The sequence below is a fragment of the Lissotriton vulgaris genome, chromosome 1_1 (genome assembly GCF_964263255.1).
Source record: "Lissotriton vulgaris chromosome 1_1, aLisVul1.2, whole genome shotgun sequence".
Lineage (NCBI taxonomy): Eukaryota > Metazoa > Chordata > Amphibia > Caudata > Salamandridae > Lissotriton > Lissotriton vulgaris.
In genome coordinates this window covers 837,246,947-837,263,577 of record NC_141685.1, presented here as the reverse complement: position 1 = coordinate 837,263,577, position 16,631 = coordinate 837,246,947, and the positions used below count along the sequence as shown (strand labels likewise).

The following is a 16,631-nucleotide window of genomic DNA, read 5'->3' as shown; positions in this document are numbered from 1 at the left end:
ACGATTTAAGACTAAACTACTGAGCTGTCATGCATTACAAAACTTCTGCCTTAGAAGGGACTTGTTTTACATAAATTAGAGGCCACACCCGTTCATGAAAAGGAAGTGATGGTGTCACGATTATTACGCATCAAGACATACATTTAAGATGTGTGGAAAGACTCAGTTTACAGGCATTGATGTTCTATGTAAGTGCTTCATGCCAAATGTCCTTAAAACTTATATCAAGATCTGTCCCTGTTGGTAATACACATCTTTGCTTGCTCTCTTTTTCCCGATGCAGGTTTTTTCCAGATGCTAATTTTGCAGAAATTCCAGCAACTATTGGGGTGTTGCTTCATGACCCATGCCCTGCAAAAACTTTGAAAGACAAATGGCCGAATTTAGAGTTTGGCTGATGGAATACTCCATCACAAGCATGACGGATATCCCATCCGCCGTATTATAAATGCCATTGAATATAATGTTGTTATGCGGTAGACTGGATTTTAGTCACATTTGTGACCGAGTATCCCATCTGCCAAACACTAAATCGGGCACAAAATGATTTTCTTAGATCCTCCTTTAGGCTTCTTAAGTATGTCAAGAGTGGTCTCATATAACTTAAATTGAAGAAAGATTTTTGGTCATGGTGAATCCATCTAATCTCGTTCTACTTTTCCCATAGATGATAGCAGCCACTGCACTGCTGCAGCACAACTCCAATGTTTTGTTGAGGTACCTAAAGTTTTTGATCCTTTTCAGGTAGTATTTAATTCTGCCATCAGCAAGAAATCAGTGATCTTATCTGCAGTACACAATCTTAGGATGGCGATAGATGTGGTGATAACCTTGATCCTGTTGGATCAATTAAAAAAGAAATTAACCACTGCCAACTATTACTTCTGTACATCTTCTAGACTGAAATTGGGGGTTCCTTCCGGTGTCCACCAAGGCTTCTTCCTCTTTCACTTTTATTTAAAATCATTAGCCAAACTTCTTCATATCTGTGATGTAAAATATTTTATGACTGCTATGTTACCCAGCTGATCCTGAGTCTAGAGAAGTCCAGATAGGACCTGTCAACTGACACAATCTCGGTATTTCTGCTGTGTATGTTTTAAATTTCAATCTAACCAAGATTTAGGTGCCAAAATTATGTTATAGCCCAATGAGTTAGTTATGTACTCATGCAAATGCTGCGTTGACTTTTCCTATGATATAAACGCAGACTGTGCCTAGTTGCTGCTGTCTATGCTTTTACTGACTGTTGTCTGGATTATGGAAAAAGGATTCATTATGGCAGATCAGACTTGGGGCCAGATTTATGACCATTGGAATTTCCGACTCACAAATTGAGACAATTTGCAAGTCGATAAATCCAATGTACAACAGTGTCTCAGACTCTGTTTGCAATTCCCAATGGGGTCGCAAATTGCATGGCTCATGAATATTAATGAGGCTGTCCCAATTTTCGACCCCATTGGGAATGGCTGGCACTCCCAGGGATGGTGGCCTGCTGGGGTCAGCAGACCACCATGTCTGGGACTGCTTGTCAATAAAGCAGTTTTAAAAAAAATGCAGTCCATTTTCCTTAACTTTCAAACTATAACTCTAGTCACATGGACAGACCACCATTTGCTTGCTTTCCAACATAAAACAACACTAAGCGACTCACCTAAAACTACCTTACATGCATCCACCTATCGACCGCGGAACAAACTCAATTTGGAACACTTAGAAACAACAACTAACATCCAGTTCAGATCTGAAACAATACATTCTGTTAAAAAACTATATGAGGGGCTATAGGAAGCTTTTGACATCCTTCTACCACTCAAAACCACACAACAGAACAGAAGAAAAAAGCACCTTGGAGAAATATAAAGATAAAAGACATAAAACAACAAATTAGAATGGGATACATTTAAAAAAGAAAACATTTCAGTGAATTTTTTTAAGGGCAGGCATCCTTCCCCTTTGCGAGTGGTTTACCACCCTTCTGAGAAGGGTGGTAAACTGCAAGTGTTTTGAGACCGCAATTGCGGTAGCAAAACATTCATACATAGGTTTTGGAGTCCCTATTAAGAAGGCCCTTGGCACGCCCCTTCCTAATAGCTAGTAGCTAACCCTATTTTGCGAGTTGCTAATTGATTAGCAACTCGTAAAATAGGGTGGTACATTGGGCTGACCTATTTTGCGGTCTTTGTTTTAGTGTGTATTCAGATGCATCCAATATATAACCTCTTGCAGACGGGATGGTGGGGGTTGGGATTAGTTTGCTGCTATTGGGCCTGGAAGAGAGGCAAGAGAAGGCGGGTCAGACAGAAGACGGTCACCCACCATTCCGCTTCTTCACTCTTGGGGTGACCTGATAACACAGTACAAGTGAGTGCTTCCCCCTATGATGACGTAATAGTGGAAAAACAATTGTTGTGTTTCCACTGTTTTACCTTATTTGCAGTGAAAGTTCATGAGAGCATCATAAAGCGATTGCTGGCCCATTCAGAATTGTTTGGTGACTTAAAATGTATGAGGGGATTGTGAGCGCTAGGGCTAGGACGAATGGTCAACTGCTGATTTATTTACAAACCTCAGCCTGAAGTGTTCGATCCTGCGATGCGTTAAATGGATCAAAATGCCAAAAAGGGTAAATGTGTCTGGGTATCGTGTTCATCCCATTACATGGTACCCATAGCTTTTTATGTCCAATCAGTTAAAGCTGATGCAGCCCTAAAACGGTGCCATACCTTTGGGGTTAATATATTCATGTGAGTAAGAGTCTGTTGCACTTTTGAAAGGCACCCCATCGAATGGTCTTTATTCCATGTGTGCCTCTAGTGAACCTAACACATGCTTGCTAAGATTGCATTATCTATTTCAATCTTCCTTTCAGCTAAATAAGAAGTTTGGGAATGTCCTCAGCTTCCAACTGGGTTGGATTAACCTGGTGGTTGTGAACGGGTATGATGCTGTCAAGGAGGCTCTTGTCGCCAAATCTGAGGACACAGCGGATCGCCCACCCATGCCACTTCTGGAGAATCTGGGATTCAGGAAAGATTGTGAGGGTGAGTATGAATGAAGGAGAGGACCATGTGCTTTTTAAGTATATTCCAGATCAGGGGTGGGGAAGTTCAGTAATGCTAAATTGCCCTCAAGATCAAAGCACTTTCTAAAAAAGCAGCATTGCAAAGGTAGTGATTCTTAATGAATAAAGCTATCAAAAGAGAAAGCTCACGCCTGTGGAGGGCCCCCAATCCTCATGTGCAAGGTACTCGAAGAGTGCTTGCATGTTATTGGAGTGCTTGCTAAGGCAATTCAATGAAATGTGGAAGCATATCCTGTAATGTGTTGAAAAAGAGTATTTAAATTACTCATCCAGAAGGAACTGTTTGCTTAGCACAAAACATATATTTGTATAACAATTTTTGCTCGTAGGGACACAGTATGCTAAGTTAAATTCTCCCTGAAGAAGACTTTTTTTCTGAAATGGATTGGGAATTATAAGAGGAAGTCAGAATAAAAGATAATAATAGACCTAAAATATTGGAAAAAATGTTTAAACTAATACATACTTGAAAATATAGAAATTAAAGCAGTTGATCTCCCGTTTCTAGTGCACCACCACCAAGACAGATGTTGTTGGGTGTATCAAGTTTGAGGGAATGAACCTTGCAGTTGTCCCACCCCAATGAATACTTAAGTGCCAAGTATGCTTTACTTGCTTACTTTGGTATTCTATTAATCTTTTCCATCATTCACATGGATTGAAGGACAAGGGCCTTCTTCTATCAACCGGTCTTGGCCATCACCCTCGTGCTCTCCTTCCCACTTTTTTTGGTGATATAAACTCATTTGAGTAATTATGCCAATTCAAGAGAAATAGTTGTTCTCTACAGTATAATTTTTGAGTTACCCCTTGTAGTTAGTTACTTGAGCATGTTACCCATGGATTCCATAAGACTGGCAGGGGTAGGATAAGATCCCTTCTCCTGTTTCTGGCTCGTTGCTGGTCAAACCAGGTGTAGGGGAATCAACATTCACATCAGTTAAAGAGAACACATACAGGGGCCCCCACATGCACGTAAACAATGCCTGGATACATAGGGAAATTACACAGGAAGTTAAAGAGAATTCACATTGTAAAGTTACAAAGGATGATGTGTATGGTTACATATTTTTCTTACATATTTATCCATGACAGTGTCAAAATCGTCTCAAAAATGTAATTAACTGCAGATGCTATTGAGTCGGGAATAATCCAGTTATTGCTGTACTGCTTTAAAACAACATGTCTTGCAATATTTATTTATTTCAGTAGTTTCTCCATATAAGCACTACAGCCATAAAAGTCATCCTTTTAAATGTCATACAATTATAGTACTCTTTAAAACATTATTACAGTTTAAGAAAAGCTCCATAAAATGTAGTTAATCAATAACATGTTTACCCAGGGTGAGTTTAACAATACATTTAGTGCATCCTTATATGTTTCTGGTGAACATTAAAAAATATGTGTCTAATAGGGTCTCTTGAAAATACAAAAATTAGTGGCATAAACAGTCCCAAAATTGACCCCAGAGGTGAGACCTGGTCCCACCACTTTTGGTCCACTCATTATCTCCTATTGCAAGTGAACCGTATTTAAACTTAATAACAACCTTCGTGCAAATTGGTAAATGTTGACTTTCCGGAAAAATTGCATTTTATCCACATTTTAAAGATAAACAATTTAAATGCAGACTTTTAGTCTGAAGACAGTGTTGTAAATCTACTTGAATGCATTTCTTTGGCCACAAACTCTGTGTTAAATTTTTATGTGGAAACATTTCTTTGCTTTCAAGTCCCAATGACTTTAAACATCCTGTAAGGGTTTTAGAAAACATATAGTTAGCATTCATATTCTGAGCGAATTCTCATCAAATAACTTTTTTAATAAGTTTAGCAAACAAGCAAAAACATAATGGATAACCTGGTAATAAGCACAATATATTATTCCTTGTTAAACAGAACTTTATGCAAATCATATCGATGGGACTGGAAATAAGGCCAAGAAGGCGTTTCCAAAGTCTGGATTCTGCAAATGTATATTTGATCCACTAGTAGAGGTTGAGGCCTTCACCTACCTGGGTAGTGTCATAGACAAGTAGGGCGGCACAGACGCTGATGTCAAGGCAAGAACCGACAAAGCAAGGACTACCTTCGTTCATAACGGAATCATGGTTTGGAGATGATATGGCTCCAGTCCTGCATGAAGCCATTCCTCAAGGCTATCAAACGATCACCCCAAATCCTATGGGCAAAAAAGGAGGTGGCTTAGCTGTTGTATTCAGGCAAATATTACATATCACTAAAGTTGACGACATCTCTATAAAGAATTGTGAGGTGGTTCTAACCAGATGCAATTGCCAGAAGCTTGAATACACACAATTCAATAGTTTTCCCTGTCAGGACGGATCATTTGATTGAAGGTACTTGGTCGGGTGGGAGGGAGAGGGAGGGGGGTCCTGGGTAGGAGGATAAGTGTTTGTTTGTGTGCTTTTTTTTGTTTGTTTAAAATGTTTAACCCCTTCGATGCTCATGACGAGCTCAGCTCGTCATGCAGTACACTGGTTGTGTGCTCATGACGAGCTGAGCTCGTCATGAACAATGGGAATAAATCATGGTCCGCACCAGAAGGGGAATACATTCAGCATTGATGGTGTTAAAAAATTGAAAGTTGAATCATTATGTGTCATATCAGAGTGATGTTCTCTCGCAATGTAAGCTCCTTTGTCTCTATTTGGCAACAATAAAAACGGATTTAAACATAACCATGTTCGACGACGACATCTTGCTGATGTCTAAGACCCCAGCTGGGTTGCAGCGTCTACTCAATAGGTTCAATCTCTTTTGCAACGATCGGGGGTTGGTTATTAACACCTTAAAAAACTAATTTCTGGCCTTCAACCCCCTTACAAAAGCAACCCTTCACTAGGTAAGATACCTCTGGAAAGGGTGGGCACCTCCGACTATCTTGGTGTTTGACTCGCCGACAAATTGTCATGGAAGCCCCACCTAGCAAAGATGTTGTTGGCGCATTAAAGAGTAGCTGGAGCACAAGGGAGGGAACATCACCTCTCACACAGTAGACCGATAGCCCCAGCCTTCCAGGTTTATGATGCCAAAGCGGTAAGCACACCATTTTACGGTGCAGAGCTATGGGGATTTGACAAGGCTCATGATCTCTGTAGATCTGAGCAGAAGTTTCTCAGGGACCTGGTGACATTGCCCCAATATGTCCCCCTCAACCTAATAATGCTTGATATGGGCAGGCAAACATTTGGCGACATAGAAAGGATCCGCCCGCTCCTCTTTTGGGCTCGCATCACGCGAACCCCAGAGCTCCTTCCCTACACTGAAGCCCTTTCTGAGGTGATACGAATAGACACTAGCTGTAAAATAGGCTGGATCTCCAATGTTAGGAAAATGTTGTCAGCTTTGGGGCTCCAAGCGCTCTGGGATAGGCAGGAACCACCCACGAAAGAAATGTTAAAACGCCTTTACTGGGATTGGGTGGATTGCTAAGAAACTTGCAAACCGAATCTAGGTAGATTAACAGCAGAATTGTATCTTCACAAGCAGAATAGACACCTAGAGTCCTTTTTAGATATTATCCAGGCCCCACTGGACAGGATGCTTTATATCCACTTCAGCTTCGGTACACTCCCAGTCTGTGAGACTACAGCTAAATGGCACTCAAACAATCAAACATCAAAGGCCTGCCCCTGTTGCAGGGCCCGTTAAACAGTGTTGCCCATGTTCTGTTTGCTTGCACGGCTTATAACATCCTGAGCGCCAAGTAGGCTAAAACCACTGTGCCCGCAACTGGGCACACAGGACTATCGGGTTGCCCTGCACATCCTTAGGTCCGATCCCAGGCCCATTTTTGCGTGTTGTGTGGCAACGTTTCTAAGTCATGCATGGCTCACAAGATGGAGACTCCTAACTGGAATAGCTCAGCACGCTGCTGAAACACGCTGACACGCAATCACTGTAGGGCTCTTCGGCTGATCTTTTTAATGCTAAAACCATATGCTATGCACATGCACTTTTTTCCTTCTATTTTTAATCCTATGCGCTCCTATCCGAAGGAGGTTAGGGACAACGTTATTAGTAGCTCTGCAAGGGATGGAACCTTGTTACCAGATCCTATCCCCCCTCTCTATTTATACTCCATCAATTGTATGTTCTTATTGATATGATGTGTATTAATTTTTTTATTCAGCTGCATCTCACATTAAGGGCGCACCAGTGTACCTTTATGGTCTGCTAGTATATATAATTTTTAGCGTGTTCCTGCATGACAAGTTTATCTTGTATTTCTCTTATAAAATGTCTTTTTATTGCTTTTATGACCCTTGATGTTGAAATAAAGCTTTATGATGATGATGACATAACCAGATGCAATCCTACACCATCTTCCTACTGTAACTTCCTGCTCCTTTACGGACCTCCACCTAGCAAGGCGGCATTCCCAGACACACTTCTAGACACAGTTTCAAACCTGATAACAATACAATCCAATCTATGCATTCTGGGTGACCTCAACATTTGGCCCGGACACACTGAGCCTGCATCAGATCGTCCACAAACCCACAAACATCGCTGGACACATCCTAGATGTAATCTTTGCTAATACTGAACTAGTCAACTTTCAAAATATAACTTCAGTCACATGGACAGACCACCATTTGCTTGCTTTCCAACATAAAACAACACTAAGCGACTCACCTAAAACTACGTTACATAATTATCCACCTATCGACCGCGGAGCAAACTCAATTTGGAACACTTAGAACCACAACTAACATCCGGTACAGATCTGAAACAATAAATTCTGTTAAAAAACTATGAGTGGCTACAGGAAGCTTTTGACACCCTTATACCACTCGAAACCACAACAGAACAGAAGAAAAAAAGCACCTTGGAGAAATATAGAGATAAAAGACATAAAACAACAAATTAGAAAGCTTCAACGTGCATGGCTCAAAACAAACGCCAAACAAGACAAACTTCACCTACAGAAAATTAACCGATTATACAAGTCGGCTATCAAAAAAGCTAAGAAAAGGTACTATTCAGACAGAATTCAAAATGCTAAATATGCAAATAAAGAATTCTATAAAATACTCAGTGAATTTCGTAAACCAAATTGCCTAGAAGGAACTCATCCCGTTACTCAAGATTTCACAGACAAACTGGCAAGTCATTTGTCCGTACAAACAGACACGTTGGACTCCTACTTAAAACAGAGACAAAGCACCAGCACTAACCCTTTTACAAAACAACAATCCAAGAATACTCTATCCCAGCCTCTCTGTTCTTTCCAACACATCTCACACAATGAATTTATGGACCTGGTCAAAGCAAGCAGGCCTGCCGGCAGCCATTCTGACCCATGTCCACCACAAACTTTCAAGACCATTCGTTTAACAACCTCTTCTGCCACTTCAGTAACAATTCCTTAACTACCAGAATATTTCCAAAAAAACTCAAAAAGTCATACATACACCCTTTACTGAAGAAAATAAACTTGGACCCTCTGAACCATGACAACTACAGACCCATTACAACCTTTCCTGGACAAACTGATAGAAAGAGCTGTGTTCGCCCAGATGACACTATTCATTGAAGAGAATGACATACTTTCAGACTTCCAAACAGGATTCTGACCAGAAAGAGGCACAGAATCTGCCATCCTTGCCATCTGGGATGACCTGAAGAACACAATTGACCGCAACGGGGTTGCTGCGCTACTCCTCTTGGACCTCTCAGCTGCCTTTGACACGGTTGACCATTACACTCTGAAACAAAGACTCTACGAAGCCGGCATAGAGAGGACTGCTCTAGACTGGATCGCGTCCTACCTTCGAAACAGAACTAATGTCATCCATACCCCACCTTTCTCGTCTACACCATACACCACAAAAGCAGGGGTCCCTCAAGGCTGTATCATCTCGCCCATGCTTTTCAACATCTACATGAAGTCATTACCGGTACTGATAAATCAATTTCACCCTAGGTGCTATAACGATGCAGATGACACACAAATACTCCTTCAACTGGAATGCCCCAAAGACACTGTAAACTCTCCAATTTTCAGTTGTCTCAGAGCTGTGGATCAGTGGATGACTTGGAGCCATCTCAAATTGAATGCTTCCAAAACAGAAATACTCACTTGTGGCGATTTGAAACATTATGACCCACTTGCCACCTTGCCTGATGAACTGTGATCACCACCTAAAGTATCGAAGGAAGTAAGAAACCTCGGAAAGACCATGGACTCTAAGCTATTAAATAATGCCCAAGTGGGCAAACAAGCAAGATCAAACTTTATCACTATAAAAACTCTGCAACAAATCTTCACCCATTTGGGAATTCCACACAAGGTCCAACCTACCATCTCCCTTGTTCTCTCCAAACTTGATTATGTCAATAACCTCTACCACGGATCACCATTAACAACCATGAAAAGACTACAACGGATTCAGAACTCGGCTACCAGACTACTCTTGCATATCAAACCGCGAGACCACATCTCACCTGCCTTGAAAGCCCTGCATTGGTTACTGGTTGCCAGAAGATCCATGTTCAATCTGCTTTGTATACCCCACAAAGTGATACATGGAATGGGACAGCTCTTCATCAGGAATAAAATCTCCAACCACATTACACAAACGAACCTCTGCTCGAGAGTGGCACCTCGCCTCAAAATCCCAAGATACAAGAAAATATCCATGGGTGGCACATCATTCTCTGTTCAAGCAGCCAAACTATGGAACTCTTTACCCCCAACTTAGGATCCACGGACAACCACCTTGTCTTCAGCAAACTACTGAAGAATTGGCTCTTCCCCTCATAAGCCTCATACCCAAATAGAAATATACAGCATAACCCTCTGTATATAAGCATTTATGTGTACTATAGATATCTACCTATCTTTGTGTATTGCTTTTTATAAACATGTAGAATAATTATGTTGTTAGGAAATAAATAAAATACATTTTTAAGTACAACAACACTTGAAAACCAGAGTTTATCTAATGCAGCTTTAATCTATATATACTTCCTTCCTTTGTGCATCTATATACCTTCCATGTACTTGGATCTATATATTTATTACTTGTCTCCTAAAAAAGCATATTCAATGCACTACCCTATTACTGATTCTATTCCTCTATAAATATATTTTTAATTTACATATACTTACCTCCTTTATGCATCTATATACGTTCCATGTACTTATGGACCCATATATTTATTACTTTCTCCAAATTCAGCATATCCAATGCACTACCCTATTTCTCACCCTATACCTCTATCAATATATCTTCTACCCCAACGTTCTGACTCATCTCAAAGTTCTTTCTATCACTCTTTCCAATGCACTACCCTATTTCTCACCCTATACCTCAGTCAATATATCCTTTACATCCACTGTCTCATTAATCCCAAACCACTACTATGATCCCTCAAATAACCCTTACTAGACTCTCCCCTGCTTGCCTCATCTGACACCTCTTTTACTATACTAATCCCCCAAAACAAGACTTTCTAAACTCTTCCCTCTAACTCTCCCCCCTACATTCCTTTTTACTTATCCCAAGCCTCCTCCTACTGCTATTACCTCCAAAACAAAAACAACAAAAAGTCTAAATCCTTCACTCTTCTTTCCCACCCACTATCATTTTCAATCAAAATATTAGACCAACATGTCCACTTAGCAAATTTCATATTTCACTATACTAATTCACCAGTAATCCTTTATGGGTTCCAGAGTAGCATGATACTTGCCGAAAAAGCGATTCAACATCTCACCAGGGGGACAAGTAGTATATAAATGCAAATCTTTTTCCCTCTTCTATCCCCCGCTACCCTTCGCTATCCAATTACTGACTAACATATCCACCACTCAAATTACTTTCATGTTTCAGTATATTAATTTTGAACACTAATCCTTTATGGGTTTTGAGTGGCGTGCTACTAGCCAAATAAGCGATTAAACACCCCATCAGGGGTAACAAGCGCTATATAAATGCAAAATGTTTCCCTCTTCTAACCCTCCCCTAACCTTCTCTATATCCACCACTCAAATTACTTTCATATTTCACTATACTAATTCACCACTAAACCTTTATGGGTTTCCGGAGTAGCGTGCTACTTGCCAAAAAAAGCACTTCAACACCCCATCAGGGGTAACAAGCGCTAAATAAATAAATAAAAAACTTTTTTTCCCTCTTCTATCCTTCCGCTATCTTTCTGAATCCAAATAACTGATTTAACCTATTCACCACTCAAATTACTTTCATATTTCACTATACTTATTCAACACTAATCCTTTATGGGTTTCCGGAGTAGCGTGCTACTTGCCAAAAAAAGCACTTCAACACCCCATCAGGGGTAACAAGCGCTAAATAAATAAAAAACTTTTTTTCCCTCTTCTATCCTTCCGCTATCTTTCTGAATCCAAATAACTGATTTAACCTATTCACCACTCAAATTACTTTCATATTTCACTATACTTATTCAACACTAATCCTTTATGGTTTCCGGAGTAGCGTGCTACTCGACGAAAAAGCATTTTGATACTTCTTCAGAAGTAGTAAGCGATATATAAATGCAAAATACAATACAATACGATACAATACAATCTAAAGAAGATCTATAGCTCCAAGGACCTAACTCTGCAAAACAAGTCCGGACTTTTTAACACCAATATAAAATCAGGTTCTCGTGTACAGAGCAGAAACCTGGAGGACAACAGTGGCCACTACCAAAAAAGTCCAAACCTTTATCAGCACCTACCTGAGGAAAATCTCCAAATCCGCTGGCCAGACGCCATCCGCAACAACGACATATGGCAGCAGACTTACCAACTCCCTGCGCAAGCCTGCATCAAACACCTCCAGGCAGGTCCTGACCTTGAACCCTCAACAGAAAAGGAAAAGAGAAAGGCCAAGAAACACCAGTCGCCAAGGCCTCGAGACTGGCTGCAAGGAGATGTTACACCTGGAATCAGATTGAAGGAATAGCCTAAGACAGAGGTGGCTGAAGAGTCTTGTTTCATGACCTATATATACCCCAGGAGGGATAGTAGGTATAGGTAAGTATATTTATTAATGTAACTTATTGACTGTGCTTCATTAGCATGTAATGCAGCCAAATGTATTTTCGCAGTACAGGCTGTGAGTAGTGATTGCACATCTCTTTTACCTTGAGTTTTAAAAAATTGCTGTAATCCAAACCTGTTGATTTAGTTCGGTTCAAAGTTGGTTCATTGTAAGATCCTTTTTGTGTCGATGGTAGGCGTAGCCCGAATGTTATGCCACTAAGCATGTTTGTGGATCTCCCCGCCCCTGCTCAGAAGGCTTCAGTTTCGAGTTCAGCTCTGCATTCAATGCAGTCCGCGCCGTACACTGTGTCACATGTGAGAGTGGCATTTTCTGCATTTTTGAAGTGCCATGGTTCCCTGCACCGGTCAAGAGTGATGTATGTGAACTCACAATGGCGGAAATCGCTCAGCATTGCAGTACAAAGCAGCGGAGCAGAGTAGAGCAATTACTTAAGGCATTCGGGCCGCAAGTGCTGAGGAAATCTCCCACAAGTGGCTGCGCAGCAGCTACAGGACAACTCGGTCTCATGTGCAGAGGTGAGTGCAACTCACTGCTAGGAGCCAGTGTGGGTCAGCACTCTCCGCTGTGGGGGGAGTGCAGATTGTTAAGAGCTGACCCGGGGGATTATTATTATTACTGAATCTCAGCAGGCTGGAGAGGACTGGGAGAGGAGAGAGAAGGGGAAATGCTGTAGTAACCTCCAGCTAATCGCAGTGCAACAGAAGCCAAAGTTAAGGTTGAGGCAAGAAAGGCAATAACGCAAAGAGTTTGGGATTTTTTTTACAAAGCATGCAACATTATAAGGGGTCTACTGCCTCCAGCACTTTGACCCCTACTTCCCAGAGAGTAGAGAAGCATGCCATACAGGCCAAGTTAGTAGTGGCTAGTGCAAACCAAAGCCAACAATCCATAATGTATTCTCAATTAGCATCACAGCTTAATGATAGCAGGGCAAGCAACCAGAGTGGGAGTGAGAGGGAGACTGAATATGAAAGACTTAATGTGTCTGCAGAAATTGATCCTAAGATACCTGAGCAATCCTCCACTGTGGTGACTTCGATCTATAGTAATAAGGAAGAGAAAGTAGGACTGATGACGGAGACTACAGTAATTGCTGTAAGGAAAGCGAGACCCACAGAATATCCTTTGTTCGTAAAGCAAGCAAAACCCTGTTAGGACCCTGTGATGGCACAGTCGGTGCCCGTAATGACAAAAGTACTACAACTACTAAAGTCAGGAGCACAGCAAAAGGTTATAGCAGTGAACGAGACTCTTACCTCTTTCAGCAGGTGATTCCACTGCTGGACTCGGAGTAGATTCTGGATCCGCTACAGTCTTGCAATATTTCACTCAATTGCATTCTATCTAGAGATGAAGAAGTGGAGATTGCACACGGAGAGAAAGTTACACTATCCAGTGAAAGTTATACTTGATTCTATATTGCTCAAACTCGAAGAGTTTAAGCTCTCGCAGGCACAAGAGGTTGCAGATTTTCATGAGAGTTTAACTAAATTAGAGGAAAATATGTCAGAATTTACTTATGAAATGAAAAGAGGCTGAATCCAGGATATCAGACCAGGTGGACAACATGGCATCAGTACAGCAATGGGATGCTTAACTTGGAAAAGAAAAAGGAATATTTGGAGAATAAGGTTGAAGAACTAGAGAACCATGCAAGACGCTAAAATCTATGCCTGGTCGCCATTCCAGAGGGGGGTGAAGGCCAGAATGTGCCTCAGTGGGTGGACACTTAGACAAAAAGGCAGCACATGGGTTTTGATCAATCATGAGAGCCCACTGTTTACTAGCTCAACGCTCACCCAATTCTAAGTATCCAAGCACCATTGTGGTGAGTTTACCTGATTATAGTATTACAGAACAAATTTAGTCCAAAGCCATTGAAAGGAAATGCTTCTCCACCTAAGAAAATATCACCTTTCGCATCTTCTCTGACATGTCTGCTTCTGCAGCACATCACCGAAAAGAGTTTGTAAGACTAATAGGCATGTTTAGAACTCAAGGTTCCCAGGCATCTGTGGTGCAGTTGAAGTTGAAGGTGCTTGTAAAAGGTCAGTTTCTCTCTTCGATGAATGCGGAAGAGGCTCACACATTTCTGTCTAAAATGTTGGTTTAATGATCAATAATTTCTGTTGAATCTATCTTTTCCTGTCTCTCTCTCCCTTTTTCCCGCCCTAGCTTCCCTACCCCCTTCCCCCCCCCCCCCTTTTTTTAAGGTGAAGATACAAAATGGATTTAGTGTATGAGTCGGAGAGGCCCTTTTGAGGGGCAACAAGTGTAGCTGGGTGCAGTAACATGTCACCACATGAGCAAGGTCGAGGGGTAATGCAGGCAGTTCCCTTTGCATTGGGTTTTAGGGGTTGCAGGTTTAAGGAAGGCTGTAATGCTATTTTCTGAAGCAAGAAAATTGAGGAGGGAGAGAAGTACTTGTGAAATCTGTGGCAGATTATCATAACAGTGTATAAGGTCAAGGTGCTATCTTAAAATGGCAATGTTGTTTTAAATAGACATAAATATGATGGCTTTGTCAGATGGCTCTCTTCTTTCAATCCAGAAGTTATTTTTCTACAAGAGGCCCATCTCAAAAGTAACAATAAAAAGTTTTATATTCCAAAGAAGTATTCTATGATTATTTTGCCTTGGCGGGGGTCACAATTCGGGAGGTGGCGTACGCAATTTATTTGGCAAATATATCAAATGGTAAGTCTAAGATGTCATCAGGGATGTCGAGGGAAGGTGGATTTGGCTAAAAGTTTAGTCCAGGGCACTCACCTAAATTTGGTTAAATATTGTGGCCCGGTTACTAATGAGATAGGTCCATTGCTGGAGGTATACAACCTCATAGTGGGGACAGAAGGACCGATTATCCTAGGGGCGATTTTAATTATATTCAGGATCTTACCATAGAAACTTCCAAATCGGGCCAAAAACAGCACCAGTCTAAAACTACAAAAATCTTTTCTACCTAAACAAAATATTTCCATTTAGAAGATCTCTGGTGGGTAAGTCACACAGTTGCATCCCAATACACTTGCTTTTCACACAGTTTTAAGACAACATCACAACTGGACATTTTTTATATCCAGGCAATTAATTGTAATGGTACTGATACTTGGCAAATGCCTTTTCTGACCATTCGGTTATATCGATTATGGTAGATCTGGAATTCCCAATAGAGAAAGGCCTATATGGCAGTTTGATAGGTGTCTCTTAACAAACCATAATTGGCTGGCAGAGTTGAGAGTATTTTAGATTAAAATAAAAGGAGTTTGCCAGTGGTCACTCTTCTTCCTGGGGAGGTGGCAGTCCCCTGAGAAATTAAACTAAAAGGAGCTCTTTTTTTAACCCTTGTTATTTCAGTCGATTTCTATATTTTTTTAATGTAAAGTGACATCTTCTTATGATACATCTGTGGCCACTCTCTGATGTGCATGGCCAAAGGGCGTGCTTGGTGAGGGTTTGGCCATAGGGCCTCGTGCTTGGTGAGGGTTTGACCATAGGGCCTAGACCAGCACTGAGCTCCACATGGGCGCCAACCACCTGCGTATGGCTAACCCCTGTGAGCAGCCAACTTTTCACGGACCCCTTCGCACACCATTTTCCTTTTCTATGGCCCTGAGGGACCACAGGGTCAGTGCTGGCTTCTGTGGGAGTTCTGCAGGACCACACAGGAGCCACTCTGGCTCCCACATTAGTCACATGGTACTATGACGAAACAATAGTTTTTTTGTTTTTTTTACATTATTGCCCGCTGGGACCCCCTCATGAGGGCTATAGGTCAGAGTATCTCTAGAGTGCCCACTTCTATCTGTTTTTAATTGAAACTTTCAGGACTCAGGGACTGAGCCCATGAGTCTTGTAATGAGAGCCACAACATTTCTCCTCATATTGCAGACAGCCAATCAGAGCTGTCTGTAACAAGAGCAGTCTCACGAGCCCAAAAATCAGAGTGCTTCATTTTCACGGTAGTCCCACATCACTAGATATCACTATTTTTTTAGCTCTTTTAGATCTAGCTTTTTGCCAAATTGTGTGTAATTCTTTTCAGACATTTTTCTCTCTATCGCTGTTCAAAAATCCCTATGGAAATTGCACGGAGAAAAAAGTTTTTGAGGTGACCTGTTATTCTAAGCCCCCACTTGACGGATCATCATGAAACTTTCCACGAAGAAGCTGAAGGGGAAGAATCTTGCTTTTGGAAAGTTTCATGAAGATTTGTCAAATGGCACCAGGGTTATTAGCTAAATATGTCTACAATTGGTGCCCGTCACTGTGCTATGTCTGTGTGTATATATGTGTATATAATATAAAATAAAAGTAACGTTAAAAACTTAGTTATGGTTAGGAAAACTTTATTTATTCTTTCTATACAAACCAAACCTTAAATGACCCTAACATTAGACTTATGCACCACTTTTTTTTGTAACTAGCGCTCCTCCATACAGATTGTTTTCAGCTTGCTAACCACACAACAATAAC

The 16,631-nt window shown here is 41.1% G+C and overlaps 1 protein-coding gene across 1 annotated transcript in view; it reads left to right on the top strand.

Moving 5' to 3' along the window:
- Window positions 1-16,631, top strand: part of LOC147747984 (cytochrome P450 2D17-like) — a 227,496-nt gene that overhangs the window by 92,896 nt on the left and 117,969 nt on the right. Inside the window, exon 2 of the mRNA XM_086957545.1 lies at window positions 2,876-3,047. Within this exon, the coding sequence (XP_086813671.1) occupies window positions 2,876-3,047 (172 nt within the window). The remainder of the gene's footprint in view (window positions 1-2,875; window positions 3,048-16,631) is intronic.